This window comes from Argentina anserina, chromosome 4 (assembly GCF_933775445.1).
Source record: "Argentina anserina chromosome 4, drPotAnse1.1, whole genome shotgun sequence".
Classification (NCBI taxonomy): Eukaryota; Viridiplantae; Streptophyta; class Magnoliopsida; order Rosales; family Rosaceae; genus Argentina; species Argentina anserina.
In genome coordinates this window covers 8,908,078-8,934,295 of record NC_065875.1, presented here as the reverse complement: position 1 = coordinate 8,934,295, position 26,218 = coordinate 8,908,078, and the positions used below count along the sequence as shown (strand labels likewise).

Below are 26,218 nucleotides of genomic sequence, written 5' to 3'. Positions count from 1 at the left end.
GAATGAACTCAACCAATACCAAACGAGTGGAAGTAGTCGAGTCGTGTGTGTCACACTGTGTCCATAAGACCATTACACTGCCTCTACTAGTGCAAGGACATCTGGCGCTTGTCTCCCAGAATGCAACGATTAAGTATATCCTTAAAGCTGCACTGTTGTAAGAACCCCAACGAACTGAAAATTTTCTATGTCTATCACCAAAGAAGAGAGAATGAATCTTTAGAGAGAGGAGAGAGTTGTGTTTGGGTTGATTTGGACTAAAGAGTATGTTCCTATTTATATTGTGAGAATAGTCTTCTAACACTAAATTTGCATGACTGGAAGTTGAATGGTATCATAACTATTAAAATATAGGTTACAAGTGTATTATTGATGACTGCTCGATTACTCGACATCAATATTTAACCCTGTAAGCATCGTTAGTAGTATAAAGCAAAAAGCTATCGTTCACAAACCGGGGATCCAGCCAGGGCTTAGGATCACAAACACTTAACACGAATTCATAAAGATATAAAAGAGTTTGATATAGTTTCGCATCAAAGATAAAAACAGAAAATAAAACCTAAACTAATATATACATGTGATCAACCAACCAACACATTTGCAATCACCAAAACAAATCATACAAAACTAATGAAAATCAGATTCTAGTCCTCCTTTAAGAGTCATGCCGAGACACTATCATGAATAACTAAGGTTGGATCATGCAATTAGGGTCCTAAGTAGTAACCTAAACACATAGACACTTAACACATTCGATTCATTCTTAATCGAAATCTAACATACTTATCCTACCATGTAACTTCAAAGCCATGCATATTGAATTCATTAAGTATGTCACCTACTTAACCAACAATCATGCAATTCCGAAAATCACATAGAAAAGATAAACATGTTCATATCATAAGTCATAAATCCAACAACCTATATATCATGCTACAAGCGTATACAAAACACAGATACTTTCGAAATCACACAAGACATGTCACGACATAAACTAAAATCATAGAACCAAAACATGAAATCGCAACTTTATATGAAGTGAATCAAGTAGCTATTTCCTAGACAAAATCAAAAAAAGATTACTCTACATAAATCGCATACACAACCAAGAACAAGAAAAACTAAAAACCGAAATAGACATAGAGAGAATCATGGTTACACTTTATCAATCAAGCGATCTCACAAAGTATAGCCGTGGCTTTCTAAGGGAATGGAACTTCTTCACAATCGTACTTCGAAGCTATAGATTGGTGGAGAATGGTGGAATCGGTTTTAGGATTTATTGAAAGGGTGAGTATGAAATTCGGCAGAGCTACGCTTGTGCTTGTGTGCAAGGTTGATGATGCTTGAATGGGGAGGCCGAGCCTCTATATATAGGAAAAAATAAACCCTCTTTGCCGTCCCTTGTAGGAGATAGAAACCAATTGGGAAGCTAAAATCTTCTTTGATATGGATTTTGATTCATGTACTCCAAATCCAACTTGATATAGGAAACCAAATCCAATAGAGAGACCACATAAGGGCTGCACGGCATCTCTCTTGGTCCAACTAGGAGTAGCTAGGCCGGCCTCTTCTTCTCCTTCTTCAACTCGGACATGATTTCCTTGTCTCACTAGGAATGCATCACGACATCACTACTTCCTTTCCAAATATGATTTGTCTTTCCTAAAAAGAATTCGACGATTAAGGAATAGGAAAGAATGAAAATAGGAAAGTAGAGTCCTAGTCGAGTAAGGAATCCTAGCTCAATAAGGATTTCTAACACTTAGCACAATTTCATCATCAAGTCATTCAATTTCGGCTTAGCTCTACTAAAACACACAAATGATAAATATGAACCTAAAACAACTAAATAAGAAGTAATAAAGCATAAGAATAGGGTATATACACATTAAGAACGTCACACTTTGTGCTCCTATCAATTATACCATATGTTACATTAGTTACAAAAATCCCATAACAACAACAATTAGCTCAAAGCTGCATTTGTCTTTGCAAGTTGCGCAGGTATCACAAGTTTTTCCCTTTTGACACAGGATTTTCACCCTCCCTGCGCAAGGGAGGATAATGGGGGCTTACACCTTACAACCCAGAACAAAAGGATTCCTAGCTTTTCACCATTTCCTTTTTTTTTAATATGGGACAAATTCATTTTCCTCATTCCAAGTAACCATATTTGGGTGACAATTTCTCATTCGCACATTGAATAAATTATGCATATAAACATATGATCTAGTAGTCATCGTTATGGAGAACTCCATGTTTACCTTTAATTAATAATAAGTGTAACCCAAATAATTAATTCATTAAAATTTAGTTTAAAATAGTTGTTTAGACTATTTTTTCAACAATTCCCCACATGAATGAAATTGGCCACCAACTGCTCTATAGATTTGGCGATAGATTTCTATGGTTGAAACCTGCATAGGATATGTAGGTTTCAACCCTTTGAACCTTCCCTTATGAAAGTATGCTTACCTTAATAACTAAATAGAAGACGCGATATTTTTGAACTATTCGTCAAATGATGACATACTTCACATATGAATATTCGTTATACATTCCAGTTATCGTTAGTGTGCCCATTTTGGCCATAAACCAAACGCTTGGTTCTATAAATAGTTTGAAAAGAGTTATGCCCTAACTAACTCCCCTAGAAGTGGCCCAACTTCTCTCTGACATAAGTGATCTCTTAATTAAGAGTAACCCGCACTACTCCGGTCGGTTTTCCTGACGCATAAGAATTAATAAAAACTTTACTTTTACCTCATTCTCATGGGTATCACTGTTACTTTTCATAAAAGATAGACTTGGGAAATTTTCCACAGTGATCTGAACTAATCTCTACAATTTAGTTTTTTCATTTGAACCTAGTTCTTGGGATCTCCAGTCATTTAGGTTGGGTATCCACTGTATTACGATTTTCAATTTCCAATGGGTTTTAGTCTCATTTCCCTCAATGATTTCCAATCAGTTATAAACATATGATCTTGTAGTCTTCATTAAGAAGAACTCAAATCTATATTTTTCTTTAATTAATTATAAGTGTAACCCACTTTAATTAATCCATTAAAATTTGGTTATAAAATAGTTGTTTAATTCACAGTATTATATATTTTCACTGTATCAGTTCTTAATAACTCTTGAATAGTCGAAGGCCATGTTGAATAACTTGCTAAATATTTTTTTTTGTCTGACTGTTGGAGTTGTAACAACAATAATTCTCCATTTGATTATCGATTGGCCGATGATCCTTTGAGAATTTAAAGAAGTTTATAGCCAAAACTAATAAAATGTATGTTATGATAATATTTTATAAAAAACAATTTATATATATATATATACAGAGTTTCTCAGCTCTGGATGTCTGGACTGTCTGGATTCGTCTGTTCCAGCGCCGGTGCCGCGCTACGACGGCATATATAATGCCCACTGCACTCCCCCCTCTCGGCGTCTGTGCCAGCTGAAGCTCCAGCACTGGCCCACCGCGGCTGGAATTGTGAAATTTCCACACGGTGCCCAGAAACTCGAAATTTCTAGAAATTTCGCAATTTCGGCCGGCACAAACAGGAGCTCCGGGGAGGGGGAGTGCGGTAGGCACCATCCGCGCCGTCGTTGCGCATCGCCGGCACCGAAACGGACAAATCCAGACTGTCCAGACATTGGAAGCTGAGAAATTCTATATATATATACATGCACACACACTAGATCAATGTGATATTCAATAATTTTTTAGCATAAGGGTATCTTGGGTTCTTTGGGATGTGTATTTAGTAATATATTGAAATTAAAAAATTTAGTTGGTAGTCTATTTAAGTAAGAGGAGTGTATTAAGAGGTTATTGTAGTGTATATAAAATTTCTAAAATTAATTAAGCCAAAGAAAATTTCAATTGGAATTTTACCATAGAGAGAGATTAGTTATTTAACCATGACAACCTTACCAGAATATGAAGAAGGCAACATTTTGGCAAAGATATATAAAGAGAAGGCTGACACGAGTGTTTTGGTTCAGAAGTGAGAGCAGCTTGTTAGGAAATGTGAGAAGATAGTGCAGTTGGCTTGTGATATACTTGAAACTTTTTTTTTTCAAAAATACTGTTTTTTCCTTTAAAAAATTTAATTAGTACCATCCGAGAGTGATGACCCGAATGGAGTAGATCCATGTCGCATACTCTTCGGTACCGATATGTTATTGAGTATGAGGTAGTGTGAGGTGCCGTTTGGAACACTAGGTTGTCAATAGGTTAGTTTGGTAGGCGAACTTAGAATTCTAGGTAGTCTTTAGTGGGACAAGAATCTTTGAATTAGATTCTAGGTTGAGTTGAAGATTGCTTTCTTGAATTTGAGAGGACCCGACCCAAAGTTCATCCTGAAATTCGAAGCAAGTCCTACGTGATCCACCTCAACGAAAATCTACCGAAAATTCGGCATGACCCTCCTTCAAAATGAACAACCCTAACCTGTCAAAATTGAAACACTTTTAAATTCACAAGTCCTACCTCAACACTTGGAGCCTCTGTGCTCCCAATTCATATAACCAACTCCACAACTAAAACTTAAGGATGTAATTATAATTTACAACTTGTTTACATTTCAAGATTTACTAGGGCAATAACTAAAACGTCAAAACTTATCGGAAACTGCAAGGATGCCTATGTCTCAACTTTAGGTACCCTTGACATCATCTAGTTTTTCCTACAAATTGGGCGATTGAAAACGAAGAGCCCATGAAAAAGTAATTTAAAACGAAACATGTTAGAGTGAGTGGACGAAATCAAATATTGAATAAGATAAGCAATTTTATTTGCTTCCCCATTTTCTTTAAAGTACGAAAATATGATGCATGCAAGAGTTATTAAAACAACGTTTAACAATGAATAATTAAACGTAAATGGACTAGCCCCCGTTAGTCAAAATAATATCGACAAAAGATATATAGAAAGTGGACTAGCGGGGGCTAGTCCCAGAAAAATATCAAATAATATTAATAAGTGGACTAGCCTCGTTAGCCAAAGAAAATAACAAATAATATTAATAAGTGGACTTGCCCCGCTAGCCTAAAAAAATAAAAATAAAATATTAGAAGGTGAACTAGCCCCACTAGCCAAAGAAAATAACCAATAATATTAGAAAGTGAACTAGCGCGCTAGCCAAAGAAAATAACCAAGCCATACCAAGTGCCCCCCGGGCAAATAGAAATACGCACATGCTCCCAATACATTCACGTCATGTTAACGGAGAGGATACTCGGTTTTCGTGATATTACTGACTATATCACATCGCTTCCCAGACATAAATGATTTGAGTGCACTACATGAGGGTAGTCACCGACACCATAAGATGTAACAATATGCTAGCGTAATCTCACAAATATGGCATCAAAAATAATCAAGGGCATGTCCCACATGCCTAAAAACATATTTCAAAATAATCTCAAGTATGGTTCCCAACCATATATAATAATCAAAAGAAATATATAACTCAAGATGACTCAAAATAGTTAAATAAAATTATTAGATTTACAAACTTTCCTGGAAATCTCATTTCCGATAATTTCTCAATAAAATCATATAATCGGATCATGTAACTCAAAGGAAAAAATTATAATAACTCGACATGTGGGACATGTCGCAACTTAAATAAACTCATAGTTTTCCAGAAATTTCATTTCCGGATAACTACTAAAATAAAAATATAAATTTCCGGAAATCTCATTTCCGAAATAGATATTTATAATATAACCATGGTAAATGAAAATGACACATGACGTTAATCTAGTTGGGTGGTTATGGGTCAGCAAATAACTGGATTGTCAGTAAGTTTGCTTCCGTTAACTATGATATAATCATGATAAATGAAAACGAAACATGAGTTAATCTAGGCGGGTGAACATGGTAAGGAGTGGGTCCGCAAATTTATTTCCACTCCATTTCTGAAAGATATCACTTAAAAATCATTATAATCAGCTCCAACACATCGTTGACGAGCAAATATTACTAAGACCGAAATTAAAGAAAGCCGTAGCCTTCGAGCTCTGGTGCTTGTCGCGTCTCAATTTACATTGGCCAGCCTAACTCAACATGCATCCATGATGCCAACTTTCTTTTCTAACTTGTGCGCCGCGCCTCCTGTGTCATTTTGATCCTTCTCACCTACATGCCTTGCTTGTGAGGTTCCACCAACGAAAACTACTCACACATGAGTCTAACAACTTGTGACTTACCGATCGCTTCCTCGTGTCATGGTACTCCCATGACACTTGCCCAACCGATAGGCTTCCATGCCATCCCGGCTAGTGCCAACCCCTTAATGACCAGCGTGCACCTTGCACCTCGTAGCAAGTGGCATGACAGTAGGCCAAGATCTTGATGGTCCTCGCTTCCTTCTATTTGACCGTCCCTTGGAAGCATATGTACCTTACTAGCCTCCTGAGCATCCACCATCATGCTCACTCAGCATATAAGCATCCCTTGTCAACCCCTCACCCACGGGGTAGTCATATGGAGAACTCTGCCCCTGGGTGTTAATTTGTTGGGCGAGGCTCGCCTCCACGGCTCACCTCCCACATATCCTTCCGACAACATATCCAACTCGCCAACATACTCTTTCACCACTTTCCTGCATATGCCCACTATAGGCTTCCTACCTTTAAGCACGGTGTCGCCCTTCCGTGCTTGCTGGCAACTCTTTCCTTTTGGCAAGGTTGAACCCCTAACCTATGCTTGTGTCGCTTTGCTCATTTCTCAACTCTTGGCATGCTCTCGGCCATTTCATAACTTCATAGGCTTGCTTGAACAATGCAACTGCAGGCGCTATCAAGCCTGTCATAGCGGTCTTCTTCATTGTCCAATTGGTATCACCTTCAATCAAGTAAATGTTTCAGCCCTGGAAAGTCATTCACCACGAATCAACCATCCAGGCTCTGATACCAACTGGCATGGGCCGACTTACTATGCAGCGGAATATGACCCGTGCGGTGCCAAGGTTACTCTTAACCAAGGTTAGCATTCACTACATGCATCCATGATGCTAACTTTTTTTTCTTACTTGTGCGCCTCCCGTATCATTCCGATCATTCTCACTTACATTCCTTGCTTGTGTAATACAGTGAACCCTAATTGTCGCTAGGTTTGTAAATACCTAGAGTGTATCACCAATGTGTAATAAATCTTTGAGGAACCGTCCAACTCGGGCTTCTGAATTCCCTGCTATTTGCTTCCAATTACATAACGTACCAGAATCGAAAAGGAAAGCTCTACTGAGTGAGACATGGAAGGGTCCTAGTAGATGTGGTGTAAAATATGAAATCGACGAAGCTAAGCTAGCAAGGAGGCAGAAGAAAAATGAGAGGCCCGAAATCGCTAGCCTCACGTTGTCTCTCGTTTGTGTTTGAGCACACGTATAAGGCATTGCATTGCTTGGCTTACCTTATCCTATCCACCTCCAAATCTCCCTCTCCAAAAAACAAACTTATATCTCTCTCTCTCTCTCTCTCTCCCTCTCTCACTCATTCATTCTCACACACTCTCTTTCTCTATGTCTGTCCCCAGCTCTCTATCACTTGTGTTCAGAAATTAATATCCCAATACCAAGCTTCCCTTTTTCAACTTCAGCTCCTCATCTCCTATCACTTCTGGCATGTAAAAACTGAAACCCTGCTTCATTTCCTACCTCCTCGAATCCCCCACTCTCTCTAACCCAAAATCCAAATCCATCATTTCATCAAGGAAAAAAAAAACAAAAAACAAAAAAAGAGATGAAAAGATAGCTTGCTGGTTCCAACCATTGGCATTTCTATCTGTTTCTGGTTAATTTTGCGACTTCTCAACCTGTTTCGTATTAACGTGTTGAATTAATCTAAGGGGAGTAGTGTGGTGGACGGAGATATTGTGAAGTTGTGGAAGAGAAGTAGTTGTTTATTCGATACATTCAATTTCGGAAGCCATAGATATCATCGCACGTTCAAAGACGGTTAGAACTAGCTCCAAGAAAGAGAGAGCTGAATCAGCTTAGCCTATATAACCAACGCAATAGGTTTGGTGCACAATGGCTCCCAAAACAGGGAAAGCCAAGCCACACAAATCCAAGGGAGACAAGAAGAAGAAAGAAGAGAAAGGTTCGTTCATTCTTTCATTTTCATCTCTCAAACTGCTCATCGAATCTATTCCGTATATATTAATTTCCATTGCTTTGATTTTCTTCTCTACTCTTCTTTTGAATTATATACAACTATATGGTTTTTTTGTGGACAAATTATACTATATGATGTGCTACTTTGTTTTCTTCATTTTTCATCAATGGGAATTGGTCTCCTGGTTCTGCTCCTCCATGGCTGCTTCATATCTACTTACCTGCCTCCCCAATATTCTTATATTGTATCATGAAACTCCCATTTCTCAACCACATTCCACACCCAGATTTCACTCCCATTTTCATCATCACTTTGTACATGAAAATCTCATTTTCTTAACAAAATCCCATAAACCAGATAATTTGAAGGACAATGGTAAAGTTGAAGAGATATTGTTTATAATATCTCTTTATCTTTTGGAAAAAGAAAAAAAAATTAAGGCACATAGACAATGGGATGCAAATTGTTCTATAATTGAGGTAAAATTTAAAAGGTAACAAAAAGAAATTCAGGTAAAATTAGATAGGTCATATACGCCCAAGAGAATTAGAGTACTAGAATGTAATGGTATCCTTTTCTTCAAGTGTAAGTTTCTTTTGCTGGCCGGGGTAATTAACACTCGTAGAGTCTGTTAATCACCTCACTTTTTTTTTTCTTATATATGCTGAAAATATATTGATTAATGATCACAGTTTTGCCTACCGTAATCGAGATTATCATTGAAACACCGGATGAATCGCAAGTGACACTCAAGGTATGAAGTCCGTATGATTTTCGCAAATATCTATGTTATCTGTAAATTGAGATAAATATTTCTTTTTCTACTGAGTTTGATACTCAGTATAGCCATTTATCGGTCATAGAGATACATTCTCGTTAGTATAAATTTTCAATTTTCTCAAAGGCATAATGGATTAATGGTTTGACAATGATATTAGATTTCTGATATCGACACCAACACACACATAACTACTACTACTACTACCTTAGGGCCGCCGCATTATTGGTTGCCTCATTATGACAAACTGTGAGCTTCATTGAGGCTCTTTTTTTTTTTTTTTTCAAATAAGAGCTTGAGTCTCGTTGAAGAACACAACATTGTACCAACAAATGACACTGTATTTGTTTTTAACTTTTGTCAATTGTTGTAGTGAATTGGTCCTTTAAATGTATTTGAATACATAGTTGCTACTTAGAACAGATACAAGATTTGAGTACATATACTTTTTTTATATCAAAACCACAAAAACAACAAGCAAATTGAGAAGCTAAATACATAATAGTGTATAGTTTTTTAACAACCTATATTTTTTGGATGGTTTGATCATTAGCACAGCCAATGAAACGACACCAAATCATTAGGATGTATGTAATAGTAGATTTTTGAAATCTACACTTAAGGTCTATATAATACTTTTTTTTTTGGTAATGTCTATATAATACTTCAGGTCTATTAGAAGGTGGAGTTCATAATAATAAGTAATAATGGAACCAGAAAAGTTCTTACCGGGCTATAGCCCAGACAGCCCTTAACTAAGGTCCGTTTCTGGTTGTTACCCTATTGATCTAGTTTAACTAACAAAACATTTACTTTAGACTGTCGCCTGCAGTTTAAAACGCATGGCAATAATAAGTTACTAATATAAGTTATCTAAATATGGAAAGACTAGAGGCAATTATTTTTACTGTGACAGTAATTCTTGGCAAATAGTTAATTGACTTGGTAAAAATGGGTGTTTTTAGGGTATCTCTACGGACAGGATCCTAGATGTGAGAAAGCTGTTGGGAGTCCACGTAGACACATGTCATTTGACCAATTTCTCCCTATCCCACGAGGTAACGTATTTACTTGCTTCTTCCCAAGTGGCCCCCACCGGATCCAACATCATTTATTGGTAAAGATCACTTTTCATGTGTGTTGTACTTTCCCGAATTTCACCTAATTATTCCGAGTCGGGATCAGGTGCGAGGACCCAGACTGAAAGATACCGTGGACATCCTCTCTCTCAAACCCTGCCACCTCACCATCGTCGAAGGTAAATCCTTACTCTACACCCTGCCGCACAAGATCGCAACACCTGTAAAACAAAAATAATTAAAAACGTATTTATTTCTTCAGAGGACTACACGGAAGAGCAGGCAGTGGCTCATATCCGACGACTGGCTGACATCGTCGCCTGCACGACGTCGTTTGGGTCCTCCTCCTCGTCTTCTTCTTCGCCCAGGACCCCCGGTTCTGCTCCCGCTCCGGTTCGGTCTAATTCGAAAGAGTCCGGTTTGGACGAGGTTGGCCGAAACGGAGACGAGCAGAATGCCGTTTCGAAGAGCAAAGTTTCGAGTCCGATTCCGATCGCCGGCGAGAAAGGTGGCGAGCCGGCAATGTATCCTCCGCCGAAGCTCGGCCAGTTCTACGACTTCTTCTCCTTGTCGAACCTCACTCCTCCACTCCACTGTAAGTCGCCAATAATCTCTCTCTATTTTCACTGCGCTCGTTCTCGGACGCATTTTAACGGTGGCGATTTTGCGGTGGCGTTGCAGACGTCAGAAGATCTAGCCGTCCGTTTCTTGAGGACAAGACGGAGGAGGACCTGTTTCAAATTGATGTAAGTGAGGCTGGCTCTGCATATTGTGATTTCTTTTTTTTTCTTTTTTTATTTGGAATTTGAAACTAAAGTGTTGAATTAGGGTTGAGTTGAAAGTAGCACAATCGGCATTGTGTGATCGAGTTAGTTATGATGGTTATTGCAGGTCAGGGTTTGTAGTGGGAAGCCGACGACTATAGTTGCATCCAGAAAAGGGTTCTACCCTGCTGGAAAACGTCCTCTTATTACTCACTCTTTGGTTGCTTTGCTTCAACAGATAAGCCGCCCTTTCGATGCTGTATGTTCCTCATTTTCAGTTTTTTATTGTGATTGAATTAGACCTCATTCGCTACGTTTAGTGTTAGCTGTAACTTTTGAGGTTTGCCTGCATTGCAATCTTGCAGGCATACAGTGCTGTCATGAAGGCCTTCACTGAGCACAATAAAGTAGGTGTTTAATTTTCGCATTAATTTAGTGAAAATTTTAGTTTGAATTAAGGTACGGCAGTTTTACTAAAAGTGGTCCTGTTGATTTCAGTTTGGGAACCTTCCTTACGGTTTCCGAGCAAATACATGGGTAGTCCCTCCAGTTGTTGCTGAGAATCCGTCTGTTTTCCCGCCGCTTCCTCTAGAAGATGAAAACTGGGGAGGAAATGGGGGTGGGCAGGGAAGAGATGGCAAACATGATAACAGGCCATGGGGGAAGGAGTTTGCCATTCTGGCAGCAATGCCTTGTGCAACAGCAGAGGAGAGGCAAGTTAGAGATCGGAAGGCCTTTCTGCTTCACAGTTTATTTGTCGACGTCTCAGTTCTTAAAGCTGTTGCAGCTATTAAGAGCCTAATTGCCACTCATCAATCTTCCCTAAATGATTCCACTCTTTCACTTCAACATGAGGAAAAAGTTGGAGATTTAATCATTAAGATTGTTAGAGATGCACCTGATGCCAGTATAAAGGTGGATTGCAAGAATGACGGCAGTCAAGTTTTAGGAATTCCACAAGAAGAAGTTACTCAGAGAAACCTTCTCAAAGGCATAACAGCTGATGAGAGTGCAACCGTTCATGTGAGCTTATTGAATTAATGATAGTTGTTCCATAGTTCTAGAAAACGTTGGAGTGATTATTAAACATCTGAATTCATTTCTTTCTTGTCTGGCAGGATACTTCTACGCTAGGTGTTGTAGTTGTTAGGCACTGTGGATTTACTGCTGTTGTTAAAGTTTTACTTTTAGCTGAGGTGAATTGGGTGGGAAGTCCTGTGCCTCAGGACATTGAAATTGAGGACCAGCCGGAAGGAGGTGCAAATTCCTTAAATGTTAATAGGTCAGTTGATGTACATATGGCTTTGTTTTTTTTTTTGTGCACAATAAGCCACAAAGTACTGATACCAACACATTTTCCCGTAAAATTTACATTTCAGCCTGAGAATCCTATTACAACCGTCATTGAGCCTTCAGTCATCAACTACAGTTCAAAGAAGCCTGAGTACAGATTTTGAAAATTTACGTTCTGCTAGGTCATTAGTAAGGAAAGTACTCGAAGAAAGTTTGTTAAAGTTGCAGGGCGGACCATCTAATTTCACTAAGTCGATAAGATGGGAACTTGGAGCATGTTGGGTTCAACACCTGCAAAATCAAGCGTCAGCAAAAAATGATCCTAAGAAAAATGAAGAAGCTAAGATTGAGCCTGCTGTTAAGGGCCTGGGAAGGCAAGGAGGACTGCTGAAGGAAATAAAAAAGAAAATGGATATCAGGAGCAGTAAAACTGAACCAGGGAAGGAAATTATTGGTGGTAACAACCTTGATCATAATAAGAATTCAGACGCCACCAGTCAGGAGGAGTTGCAAAAGCGAGAAGCTGAAAAGGAAATGATTTGGAGAAAGCTACTTCCTGGTGCATCATACTCACGCCTCAAAGAATCAGATACCGGTCTCCACCTTAAGGTTTCGCAGTTGCATATTGATAGTTTCATTTGAGTATTACTTGTAGTTGTTTAGACCTGGGACTATCTCTTATTGTCACATTTCAGTGTTCGAGTGCCGACTGTTTTTATCATACATTCATGAAAGTTGAATTTCCTGTGTTGCTAGATCTGATGTAGCGTTCATGCTTCATATTTGATTGATTGTTTATATTGGCAGTCACCCGATGAGTTGATTGAAATGGCACACAAGTATTATGCTGATACTGCACTTCCAAAACTGGTTGGTTCCTAATTGCAGATTTTGTGTTCTCTTCTTTGTCTTCACATTCTTTCCTTTTAACATCTTTGGTTATTTTCGTAGGTTGCAGATTTTGGCTCCCTTGAACTTTCACCAGTTGATGGAAGGACATTGACAGATTTTATGCATACAAGGGGGTTGCAAATGTGTTCCTTGGGACGCGTGGTAATTTCTCTTTCAATTTTGTCTTCATCATCTTCTACAGTTGTATTGTTTCTATGCATCCTTTTAAAAATATTTTGAACTCTTAAGTAATTATTGGTTCTTTAAAGAGAACAAAGGGTGTTGTTGATGATATATGAATGGAATATAATGTGGGAAAAGCAAAGCCGAAATTTATATTGATACTTTTCGGTCAGACATTTCTCCTCCACTTTAGCCATTTAGGACAATCAAATGGTGTTGATACCACTGTTTGACCAAATTAAGATTCATTTTCCTTCATTATTTTAAGTTCTAAAGACGATACACAGACGGGTTGAAATGGTTCATAAGTGGATTCTTAAGTTGTTACCTTCTTTGTGTTATACTAGGTTGAACTCGCAGATAAGCTCCCTCATGTACAATCACTCTGTATCCATGAGATGGTTGTGCGGGCATACAAACACATACTGCAAGCTGTTGTCGCAGCAGTTGATAATGTTGCAGACTTGGCTCCATCAATAGCAGCATGTCTAAATATTCTCCTTGGGACCCCATCAGCTGAAAATGGGGATGGAGCCATTACTTGTGATGATGCGTTAAAATGGAAGTGGGTGGAAAGTTTTCTATTGAAGAGATTTGGATGGCAATGGAAACATGAAAGTGTTGAGGACTTGAGAAAGTTTGCCATTCTTCGTGGATTGTGCCATAAGGTAGTACTAGCCTTCCTGAATGATGCTCTTCACCATTTAGTTTGTCTGCATCATTTGCTTCTCTTTTTTCTTATATTGTTATTAAATTAAATACAGATAATGTTAGAACATAAATGGGAAATAAAATGAAGTCTAAATTTATAAATGAAATTGGCATGTGGGCTAGTTGGTGTTTGGCCTTCATGTTTTACGTTTTGATAGGCTGTAATGCTGTATGTCATATATATAATATATATAACATATATCAGTTAATATGTTGGCTAATGTAATTGAGGGGCCAATTTTGGGTTGTTAAACTTCAGCAAAACCGAAGTTTTCCCCGTCAAATATAGATTAGACCTTTTCTTGTACTACTTGCATCTTGATTCTAACTGAAGTCACTGCCTATTTAGTATTGAAATCAAAGTGATGCTTGATCAGGTTGGCCTTGAGCTTGTGCCAAGGGACTATGAAATGGACACTTCGTCTCCTTTTAGAAAATCAGATATAGTAAGCATGGTCCCTGTGTACAAGGTAAACACCTACCTTTTTTATAGTATAACTTCAGAAAGTTTGATTGGGAATAGAACCTTGGTTTGTAATTTGTTATAAAGCTTTTCATACTTTCAATTCACAGCATGTTGCATGTTCATCTGCTGATGGACGCACACTTCTGGAATCTTCTAAGACATCTTTGGACAAAGGTAAACTGGAGGACGCTGTTAACTATGGTACCAAGGTATGCAACCTCTTATGTTTTATAGTTAATTGTTTTATTATCAGAAAAGAATTTCTTAATCATTAGTAATTGATCCAACTTTCACATAAATCTGGCAGGCGTTGTCAAAACTCGTATCGGTATGTGGGCCGTATCATCGAATGACTGCTGGAGCATATAGTCTTCTTGCTGTAGTACTGTATCACACTGGGGATTTTAATCAGGTATATGCTTTACTAATTTATTTTTTTGGGAAATCCTTTAATATTAATCTTTCAAGTCGCACTTTAAAATTGGGAAGAATTGGTAAAAGAAAAGCAGATTACTAAATAGTCATTGACTACACAGTAGATCTATACTAAAGTTTAGAATTCTCAACAACTTTGATGACAGAGAAAATAACTTTTTGAGTACATTTTAGTCGAACCTATTATGTGCAGTGTTCTGATGGTTTATTCTACAAAGTGCATCAATTGAATACCCTTTTCATGTTCTTCTTAGACAAAATTTGTCATCAGGATTGATCTTGACTTGTGATTTGTGCTACATTGTATAACATGTAGTGTACTTGTTTACTATCTACAGGCAACCATCTACCAGCAGAAAGCATTGGATATTAATGAGAGAGAGCTCGGCCTTGATCATCCTGATACAATGAAAAGTTACGGGGATTTAGCGGTGTTCTACTACCGACTTCAACATACAGAGTTGGCCTTGAAGTATGTCTCTTTCTCTCTCTCTCCACATACTTTGTTAGTATGCGGTATTATAGGTGATTAACGCTTCGCATGTGTTAATTTGCTTATTTTACTATGTACTTGGTTCCCTTTTAGTTACAACACCTGGTGAATACCTGGTTCCATCTCTTTAATTACATAATCATGTTACAGCTAGATGTTTGACCATCATGGAGAAAACAATGTTGTCATTGTGCATTCACACTAATTTCATTTGCCTTGAATTAGCATGGATCAATATAAAACAAGTAGAGTCACCTGTCTCTCTCTCACTCTCTCTCTCAAATGAGGTCACTGTTTTACGTGCATTTGAGGACCAAAGCTTACTTTCTCGTAATGGATTCTAGGTACGTCAACCGTGCTCTGTATCTTTTGCACCTAACATGTGGGCCATCTCATCCAAACACGGCTGCCACCTATATCAATGTAGCAATGATGGAAGAAGGTTTGGGGAATGTCCATGTTGCTCTTAGGTACCTCCATGAAGCTCTTAAGTGCAATCAAAGGCTACTTGGAGCTGATCACATACAGGTCTCTCTCTCTCTCTCTCTCTCTCACACACACACACACACACACACACACATTGATGTAGGTAGTTCTAAAATGTTGCTAATTAGGCCGCAATTTCTCAGATATACTTGGAGGTAACAATCAACGTAAAATAATTTAGTGTCTGGATCTTCATCAAACTGAGTAATTTAAACTGTAAATAACGTGAACCCTATTCTGTTCAGATGTTATATATATATATATATATATTATTTTGATTCCTTTTGTTATTCCTTAAATGGTGATCAGATTGCTTCCTTGATGCTGATTCATATTTTGTTATCAATAGCTTTTATAAATTGTACTTTAAGTTTCAGAGATGGAATCAGGATCTCTCTCTGCCCCCTCTCTTTGCTAAGTAAATGTATCGATATAAGGAATGCATACAATAGATGATTAGTCCATTTACAGTCAGAAAATGTACCCTCGAAATCAAAATTATGTGTTTTCATCTGCCAAATTACAATAGTAATACCAATTCGTAAGATGATCATATTATGCTCTTTTACCCATGTACTTCAACTGCATAAAAAGTTTCATGCTTTTGGATGATCGGTTTGCTAGTTAGGAAGTATGGGCGAGTATATTGGACAGTGTAATGGATAAGCCAAGGTTGTCTTTGTTATTGTTCATCCTCTTGATAATTAGCCTTGTTTATTGGACATTAGACTTCGATTCGGAGGAATTAGGAATGTCAATAATTGATTAAGACTATAATTGCATAAACTCCTCCCTTCTCAATTCATAAAAATTTATGCATATATTATTCAAGCAGATTTGTCATTTTTCTCTGGTATTCTGTTAATTCAGAAATTTGGCCCAAAATGAGTCAATATTAAATCAGAAATACTGGTGTTTGTCACAGACATCTCAGATACGGGGGGAATCAATTAGATTATGACCCTGCATCTTTTAACCACCTTAAACGAGCAAATATGGGTCTACTGGAAGATATCTTAAACCTCTCATTTGTTCTTCAGGGGTTTGTTCATATTTTTCCTTAACCATTACCCAAGAGATTCATTTTAGTGCTCTACATGTCATTTGTCCATGAACATCCTTGCTTGCATTTGTTTTTGTGTACAAATGTGCATCACCAGTATTGCGTTGATGGATTTTGTACATCTTTTAATTTTTTTATTTTATTTTTTGTATTTTAGACTGCTGCGAGCTATCATGCCATAGCCATCGCACTCTCTTTGATGGAGGCGTACTCGTTAAGTGTTCAGCACGAACAAACTACCTTGCAAATTCTGCAGGCAAAACTTGGGTCTGAGGATTTACGCACACAGGTATTTATTGGTTTTAATATTATATATTCCAGTGTCATATTGTTTGCTTAACCTTTAGTAATAAATACCTAATCTATATGATTTTGAGGAGCACATTCTGTCAATCACATCACCCAATAAATACCTTTATACCATCGCATTTAAACATACTTGGATGTTCAGTTCGATTACTCGACATTAATATTAACCCTGTAAAACAATCGTTAGTAGTATAAGCAAGCAGGGTGTCGTTACAAGCCGGGGATCCAAAGACGGGGATGAATCACAGAACCACATAACATCGAAATCACGAATTGGTTTAAATTTTTGATAGGTACGGTTTAAGATATGAACAGAAAATAAAACATAATCTAATATATTCATGTGATCAACCAATCAACACACAAGCAATCACCAAACAAATCACATAAGAAGAAAGGCAACGAATTCTAATCTCATTCAAGTTCATGCCGTAGGTTTCTTTAGCAACCTAGAATTGATCATGCAATTAGAGTCCTCTGAGGTTTTCCTATCACATTGACACTTGACACATTCAAGCTTAGCTCCGAGCCTTACTAGAAATCTAACACTAACTTATCATGCAACTCCGAGTCACAAGTAGAGATAACGTGTTCATAGCACGAGTCCAAACCGAAAGCTAGATAGTCATGCTAAGCCCCAAGCATACATAATAACCTAAGCAAATAATTAGTGAATATAACAAATAAACAAAACAACTAATCAACTCCAAGCATCATAACCGTTTGTACCTTAAATAATTAACATATGCAATCATCAACTGCATGTATCAATCACACATGCAATATAATATAAGAACACTGAAAATTAAGTATATGAATAGAAACACACGGCAAGAAAACCTAAAATCATTGAATAGAAATCGAAAACCCTTTATTCATTACACAATTCGAAAATCTAAAACAATCTCATAGACAAGATCATAATAAACTTTAACAAAACCTAAATAGAAATCATCCAAGAACAAAAACATACAATTCTGAAATTTAAACATAAAATTTAGTTACATTTTGAATAATCCTCCAAGGTATCACACAAAGGTTAACACGAGATCTTTAAGGGAATGGATATCCTAGGCTCCAAGCTTTGGATCGAAAATATGGTGAAGGATGGCTGATTTCATATTGTAGGGTTCTTGGTCTTTGATGATGTGTTTGGGCAGAGCTTTAGCTAGTACTTGGCGCAAGGATTGATGATGAAATTTTGTCCATGTCGTGCTCTATATATAGGAGAACAAAACAGCCTATATGCCGTGCCAATGAAGAGATAGAATCCAATATGGACATTGAAATCTTCTTTGATATTGATTCTAAAATCCAAATCCAACTCGTAGTCGAAAACCAAATCCGAACAAGAGACTAATCAAGGCTGCACGACATCAATCTTCTAGAACACTCTCACGACATCATCACTCCATATCCGACATTGAGATGGCTTCACACGGCAAGACCTTCTCCTCTTCTGACTCGGAATAGCACGGCATCACTTCTCCTAATCCATCTAGGATTTGTCTTTCCTGAAAGGAATCGGAAATTAGAAATAGGAAATAATGAAAATATGAAAGTAAAGTCCTAATCGAGTAAGGAATCATAGCTAAATATGGATTTCTAACACTTAGCACATTTTCATCATCAATTCACACATATTCGAATCTAGCTCTACCTAAACACTTAATATAACAAAAGAAAATATAAAACACTAAATAAGAAGTAACAAAGAGTAAGAATAGGGCATAATCATATTAAAAACGTCACACTTTGTCCTCCTATCATTGCACACTTGTTCCCACAGCTTATTAGTTTGCGGTAACTTTATAACCACATGCATAGTGTGCAGATACTTAGTATATATTTACTCCATTTATAGAAGAATAGGCTTTGCTAGCCAAAGTTGTGAATTACGTATTGATTCTTACATCACATGTTAATTTGTAATCATGTTTAATAATTTAGGGATGGAAAGGTAAGTAACAAAATTGAAACAAAATTTTTTTTGAGAAACATAAACTCCACCATTCTGCTCATAACATACCCACTCTGTGCATCTTCCCCACTATCTGTACTTCTGTAGTAACTCCCCACCATTTGATAAATTTTCTCAACTTCACATTATTATTCACACCCATTGGGTTTGCTTTCATCTAGTATTTATAATGAGTATGCTGATTTTTTTATTAATTTATATATCAAATATTCTAGGATGCGGCTGCATGGCTTGAATATTTTGAATCCAAAGCTTTGGAGCAGCAAGAAGCTGCACGGAATGGTACACCAAAGCCAGACGCCTCAATCTCTAGCAAAGGTCATTTGAGGTAATAACAGAAAGCGGAATTAATAACTTGGTAAATTGTATATTTGTTATAATGGTAATGAGTACTAACAAAAAGCAGAGTTAAGCAACTTGGTAAATTTTAGATTTGTTATATTGTAATGTTTTGACTTTTAGGCTATCTGTTTGTCAGGTTACACTAATCACAGAGTCATAGTTGAATGAAAATTGAGAGGTTTGTGTCAAGGGACATGATTCCCAGAAGCATAGTTTAATGAAATATGAGGGTTGTTGTGTCAAAGTGGTTCAGTTGCCATGATTGATGAAATTCCTCTTCTTTATTTAAAAAAGAAGGTCCACGAATTATGGCATTTTTGATTCATAGGTTACTTGAGGAAAGAGTGTCCTCTTGTTTTTATGTGTTATCATTGTATTGCCTCTGGTTATTCAGGATTACATGTGCCAAATTCATTGAGGTATAGTCTTGCAGTTTTTCTCTTTTGATGTCAACAATTACAGGCAATGCCTTTCTTCTTTGATCAGTGTTTCAGATCTTTTGGATTACATAACACCAGATGCTGATATGAAAGCAAGAGAGGCTCAAAGGAAAGCTCGATTGAAGGTCTTACACTCTTAACCAGCTGATAAGTTTGAACAGAGGCTCTGTTCTCTCTTTGTTTTATTTATTTATTTATCTTTTCTGAGATATTATCTGACTGATATCTTGTTTGGAATACAGGTCAAGGGAAAACCAGGTCAGAACGGGGAAGCTGTCTCTGATGAGTACCAGAAGGACGAAAATTTGTTACCAAGTCATCCTGTTGCAGAGAATTTGAGCGATAAAGAAAACAAGTCTGAAGCACAGTTAGCAGAACCTAGAAATGAGAAATCTGATTCACGTCTACTTGAGCAATCAATTGTATTTGCTACGAGTGATGATCTGGCACAAGATGACACCTCAGACGAAGGCTGGCAAGAGGCTGTTCCTAAAGGCCGGTCACTTACAGGTCGCAAATCTATTGGATCTAGGAGGCCAAGTCTTGAAAAACTGAATACGAACTTTATCAATACATCCCAGTCATCAAGATATCGAGGCAAGACCAATACTTTCACATCCCCTAAGACAAGTCCAAATGAGCCTGCTTCTTTAACTGGACCTGCTCTTCCAGTGTCAAAGAAGTTTGTCAAGAGTGCAAGCTTCAGTCCAAAGCCAAACAACTCTAGCACATCAGCTACTGGAGCTGTTGAGAGATTGCCAAACCCAAAGTCAGCACCATCTACTCCAGCTTCTACTGATCCAGTTGTCAAGTCTGCAAGTCCAATCAGTGTTCAGTCAGCTGGAAAGCTCTTTTCCTACAAAGAAGTTGCTTTGGCTCCACCTGGGACAATTGTGAAGGCAGTGGCAGAGCAGTTACCGAAGGGAGATCTTCCTAATGTACAGACTTCTGAGGGCGGCCAGGAGACACCTACAATTGAGATCATTGTTGGTGACGTGACAATAAAAGATATAAAGGAAGATAAAAATCAGAAACCCACAGGAGGGAAATCTGAGAAAGGCCCTTCTATTATACGAGCAGCAAAGGTGAAGGATTCTGAGGCAAAAGAGTCCCTGGAAGTTGTAAAGCATGCTAGTGTTGGAGTACAAGTTGAAGCTGAAGCTGTAGAATTAGAAAACCCTGCTTTTGAAGGCGCAAAAGTACAAAATGTAAAAGTTGTTCCTACGGTTGAGATATCTGACACTCCCCAAGCTCCAAGTACCACTGCTTCTGAATGTCAGTTGTCAGAAGCTCTGGGGCCAGACAGTTGCCTCAGGACTTCCTCTGATTCAGAACCTATACCTCCTTTAACCACCACCAACAGTCCTGATACAGAGGGAAAATTACCCAATGGCAACATAGTTAAAGCAGTGCCAACAGATGGGGAAAAGGTAGATGAACAAGAAACTGGAAAGGAGACGAGCAAAAAACTTTCTGCAGCCGCACCTCCTTTTAATCCATCACCCATTCCAGTTTTTGGCTCAATTCCGGTTCCAGTTCCAGGTTTCAAAGATCATGGAGGGATTTTGCCCCCACCTGTAAATATTCCTCCAATGCTTGCAGTTAATCCTGTCCGTAGATCACCTCATCAGTCAGCGACAGCAAGAGTTCCTTATGGTCCACGATTGTCTGGTGGCTATAACAGATCTGGAAGCCGGGTTTCACGTAATAAACATAGCTTTCAAAATGGCGAGCATACTGGGGATGGCCCTCCTAGAATTATGAACCCACATGCAGCTGAGTTTGTACCCGGCCAACCTTGGGTTCAAAATGGTTATCCAGTGTCGCCCAACGGTTTCTTGCCATCCCCAAATGGTTATCCTGTTTCACCAAATGGATATCCAGTATCACCAAATGGTACTCCATTGACTCAAAATGGTTCTCCGACATCTCCGCTCAGTTCAGACGAATCATCGCCAGTTGTGACTGCTGATATTGGTGTCAGAACAAACCCTGAAGAAGCTGCAAAAGTGACTGATGATAAGTTATCGGCACAAACTGAATGTGACAATGAACCAATTGAAGGAAAGCTGCAGGAAGAACAATCTGCAGATAACGTAGATGTTCGCCCAGAAATTGAAGATAAGCCAATTGACACGGATACAGTTCCTGGTGATACTAGCGAGGAAAAGGAGGCTAGCAATGTAGTAGTTGAAGAAAAACCAAGCAAATGTTGGGGAGATTATAGCGATAATGAAGCTGAGGTCATTGAGGTTAGTAGTTGAAGAAGGATCATATATACTTTTTAGTATACCAACCAGTTCACAGCTTGTAGTTCTGTACAAGAGAAGTGAGATACAAAACTGGGATGTGAAGGGCCAGCTGTAGAAAGAAATTTTCCAGTACAACCCTGCGGAGTGTGAATACTTTCCAATAACTGTCTGCTGAAGCGTGGATTGAGAACTTTTACAAGAGAATGGCATGCGAAAGAATATGCCCGAGTGCGGTTAAGTGCTAGTGAATAAATCATTGGTGGCTCAAATTCCTTTCCTGTTCAATTTTTACTTCTTTCTGATATAATCTATTTTTGTTGGATGTCAACTGATAATGAAGGAACCTTAGGCTGTTTAGTTTAATCATGTACTCGCGGATGTTGATTTCTTGGAAAGATTGTGAGACAATAAAGTTCATTTGTTCTTCTGTAATAAGTTATTAGTGATCTGATAACATTAATCGGCCTCAGTTTGTTCTATTGGTATGTTCTTCATGCGGTTTGCAAAACAAACTACTTTTGCATTGCAGGGGGAATTGTACGCACTATTACAGAGGCAAATGTATTAAATTGAATACGGTCACTGGTGATATGGAATGATACCACCTGTTGCCCATAGAAACTTGATCATCGTCTACTGATACAAGTTACAACATGAACTCACCTATTTCAACGAAAATGCAGGCTTTTTCCTTCGGATGGAGAGCCAAGGCCAAGCTAAACAAGAAAGCAATACAAAACTTGGTGCAGTACACAGAGACTTGATTCCTCACTGGTGTGATGCGTAGCTACGCTTGTGAATGGAATGCCTAATATACACAGGTTGGCGATCCTCGCCGAAAATCCATGACAGCTAGAGTGGCAGCACTGTGCGCAAGAGCGCCTAACACAACAAACACATGGAAGATCTGATGGCTGTGTCCTGCAATATCAAATTTACCGGGTCTCCAGCGTTCAGGTATCCTACTAACATAGAACCCTGCTCCAGTGGCATAAAAAATGGCCATAGCAAGTTCATACCCCAGAGCAACAAGTATTGGTTTTTGGTCCCGATGGATAACAAGGGCATGAACAGCAGGAATGACACCGGAGAAGCCCATGGAGAGGAAGAGAGTTGCCCTAAATGACCGGAAACGGGGCGCAGAGAGACTCGGGGAAAGGAGTGTAATGATGACAAGTACACCCAGAACGGAGATTGAAGAAAGATAGAAAAGGCGAGAGTATGGATTGCAGTGGAAGGTATAGTATATGGGAGCAAAGAAGGAGCAAACTATCATAAGGGAGATGCCGGCATAATCCAGACGCCAAAAGAAAAAGTTGAAGCGTTTGGAGTGACAAGCAAAGAGGTGGGATAGGGAGCTGCAGATTAAGCAGCCCATAGCACCACTTAAGAACACAAACCAAGGCCAGCTTGGAATTGCACCAAAACCATCTTCCTTGTTAGTATGAATGAATGATGACTGTGACATTTCCTTCATATGTGAATTCTGCAAATAAAACATAGATCCACATATTGCATGAGAGACTATTATATATCATCATTGCCTGAACTCAGAGTTTTATTCAAATGATCAATGCAGCATACACAGTTACACACAATTTCTTTGTAACTCTATAGGTTGAGAAAAGAATCATTCCCGGTGCTTACACTTTATAAATGTCCGTGTTTTATCAAAATGCTAAAAACCGTCTTAAGAAAAAAAAGAAGAATCAAACTATGCTAAGCATTACCAGGTAGTCACGTTAAAAGAACCAAAATGTCTAATTTATTAGTTTTGTTTAAGAAATCTAGTGGTAAATTTCCAATTTTTATTATTTTTCTGATATTTTGGGAAAACCAACTTTTTTACGATACAAAAATGAAAAATATTACCAACTTGCCAACCTAAGCAAAGCCGCCTCTACAATATGATAGGCTACAACTACCATTAGATGGGACCCACAATGCTAAAAGAACGATAGCTGTCTAAAACGTGTGGGCCCCATCTCATATTTATTCCGTGACTCTATACGAGAAAAATTTAATCCCAGGAGAAAACCTATCAAGTCGAACCTTCAAAGAATATTTAAAAAATAAAAACAAAAAAATTGGAAAAAGAAGAAGAAAGAAGAATTTGACCTGGGCAAATCCACTGTCGGAGACATTGAGCTGGTTCATCTTCATCATCATCATCGTCATCGTCAGAAAGGGCCCGGAAATCCCAGCCCTGATTATTGCCAACAGCCAAAGCAAAAGAAACTAGTTGAAATTACGAAAATGCCACCCACTAGCTAAACGCGCAAATAGCGATGACCAGTATATTCCCAGCCCCTCACCTGGAGAAATTGCCGAGCAGAGCTCCCATGTCCTTAAAGCTCATCACCGTTAGTCCCACGAATATCATGAACCCCAACAAATGCCTGCAGCAACAACAACAACAAACCCTTAATCAACAATCGATCAACCCGCCATTAATTTCTCCCAAAACAACTAAAAACGATGAATTACTAGCAGAAAAGAAAGCGAAACAGTAATTAACGTACGTCCATATATTGAGGGTTTCGTTGTGCCAGCCTACGATGCTGAAGATGACATCCTTCAACGGCCACTCGCAGCGGTAATAGTCCAAGATGTACTCGTTGTCCTTCATATACTGCGGCAGGTCCTGAAACTTGGCCAGCATCTTCTTCGAATTCTTCTTCCTCTCCTTATTGTAATTATTCCCACTACTAGTGCTCTGTTTCTTCTTCGTCTGCTGCTGCTGCTGCTTCCCGTGATTACACATCGCTGCCGGAAAACGCCTCCGGTTTTGGTTCTCCGGCAGATCTGAAACCTCCTCCCGCTCTCTCTCTTATTTCGTCACTTGTGGTCTCTCTAGTTTCTATTTATATGCGACCACTCTGGTTATTCTTTTCTTTAAGAAATGAGGGTGCGTGTACGTGGCGAATAGTGATTGGTTCTCTAGGTGAAAGTCAGAGAAAGGTTGTTCTGAACTGCAGGGGATCGGCAGTTGGGTGAGTCTATGTTGACCTGGAATTTATTCGGTTTCAAACATTCAAATTTGGCGGAAGGTGAGAAACGTAATTTTGGTGACCTATAATTTAAAGACAAAAGTGATTCTGGCCTTTCTAGGACATTAATCAATGTATTGGGCTGGTTGGGCCAACCACTTTCTGCACGTGTTTCAAAATTCTCATAAATCAATTCCCCAAGTTTTGTTGCATGGTTTTGTTTTGTTTTTTTTTTTAAACAAATTATTAGGGGTGACAGTGGTATATAAAACAATTACAACTAATTCGTATACCAACCGTATTAAATATGTGGATATATTTAATATTCGGTACACGATATATTACCATATACCATATTAATATTAAAAATACGGTAAGTATGTGGTATAGATTTTCCATATACCATAGTATATCGTACCTACCAACTTATATTATATTAAATTATTAAATTAAAAATATATATATATATATATCTTTAAATTTCAACCGTAGATTTATTGAAAAATAAATCCAAACCGTATAAATCTACTAACATTAATCTGATCTCTCTGAGTTTCTTTTTCAAGTACACTCTTTTTCTCGTCTTCAATTTTTTTATTTAATTATGAATGAATCGATTCAATCGAATTCCCAAGTACAAATGCTTAGACTTATCAGTAACACCATCACTGCTTACAACATGTCAACATATATCGTATTTAAACCCATCATTCATTTTTTCAATTGTTTTAAGAATTCATAAGTACTTTAACCGTTTGACTATTTGGACTTTGGCTTTCTATGACTTTGTATTTGGTAATTTGGTTGAAGTTATATAAGACTTTGGAATTCTATTGCTATTTCACTTATTTGTTATTACTTATTTGGATTAGGCTTCTAAATTTTTGGGCCTTAAATATGTTGGTACAAGCCCATTACCAACCGTACCAACTTTATTGGTTGGTATAAATTGTGGATTTTTCATACCAAATATATATTGGTTGGTATGTGGTATTAGAAAATTAAGACTGGTATACCAACCAATCCAGCCCTACAAATTACCATTGTTTCCCTACTATCATTTATATTTTTATTTTTATTATAGGGCAGGTTGAATTGAGGTCTGAACAATGGAACTTGAAAGATG

At 38.0% G+C, this 26,218-nt stretch overlaps 2 protein-coding genes across 2 annotated transcripts; one reads left to right on the top strand and one right to left on the bottom strand.

The window, feature by feature from the left end:
• The first annotated feature begins 7,830 nt into the window (after positions 1–7,830).
• On the top strand, positions 7,831–22,617 carry LOC126791816 (protein REDUCED CHLOROPLAST COVERAGE 2). The gene is made up of 23 exons (XM_050518303.1): positions 7,831–8,121; positions 8,829–8,890; positions 9,880–9,972; positions 10,100–10,172; positions 10,256–10,588; positions 10,675–10,739; positions 10,885–11,016; positions 11,123–11,164; positions 11,256–11,780; positions 11,876–12,039; positions 12,137–12,659; positions 12,858–12,920; positions 13,002–13,103; positions 13,472–13,792; positions 14,213–14,305; positions 14,409–14,510; positions 14,609–14,713; positions 15,075–15,208; positions 15,574–15,757; positions 16,936–17,067; positions 19,284–19,396; positions 19,897–19,975; positions 20,093–22,617. The coding sequence occupies exons 1-23, from the start codon at positions 8,052–8,054 to the stop codon at positions 22,112–22,114; spliced, it is 5,532 nt and encodes a 1,843-aa protein (XP_050374260.1). The 5' UTR covers positions 7,831–8,051; the 3' UTR covers positions 22,115–22,617.
• A 20-nt stretch (positions 22,618–22,637) lies between these two features.
• Positions 22,638–24,932, bottom strand: LOC126791827 (heptahelical transmembrane protein 2). The gene is made up of 4 exons (XM_050518318.1): positions 24,625–24,932; positions 24,418–24,501; positions 24,221–24,308; positions 22,638–23,588 (listed from the first exon to the last, which is right to left on the bottom strand). Exons 1-4 carry the CDS (start codon positions 24,864–24,866, stop codon positions 22,911–22,913), a joined length of 1,092 nt encoding a protein of 363 aa, XP_050374275.1. The 5' UTR covers positions 24,867–24,932; the 3' UTR covers positions 22,638–22,910.
• Between the last annotated feature and the right edge of the window lie 1,286 nt (positions 24,933–26,218).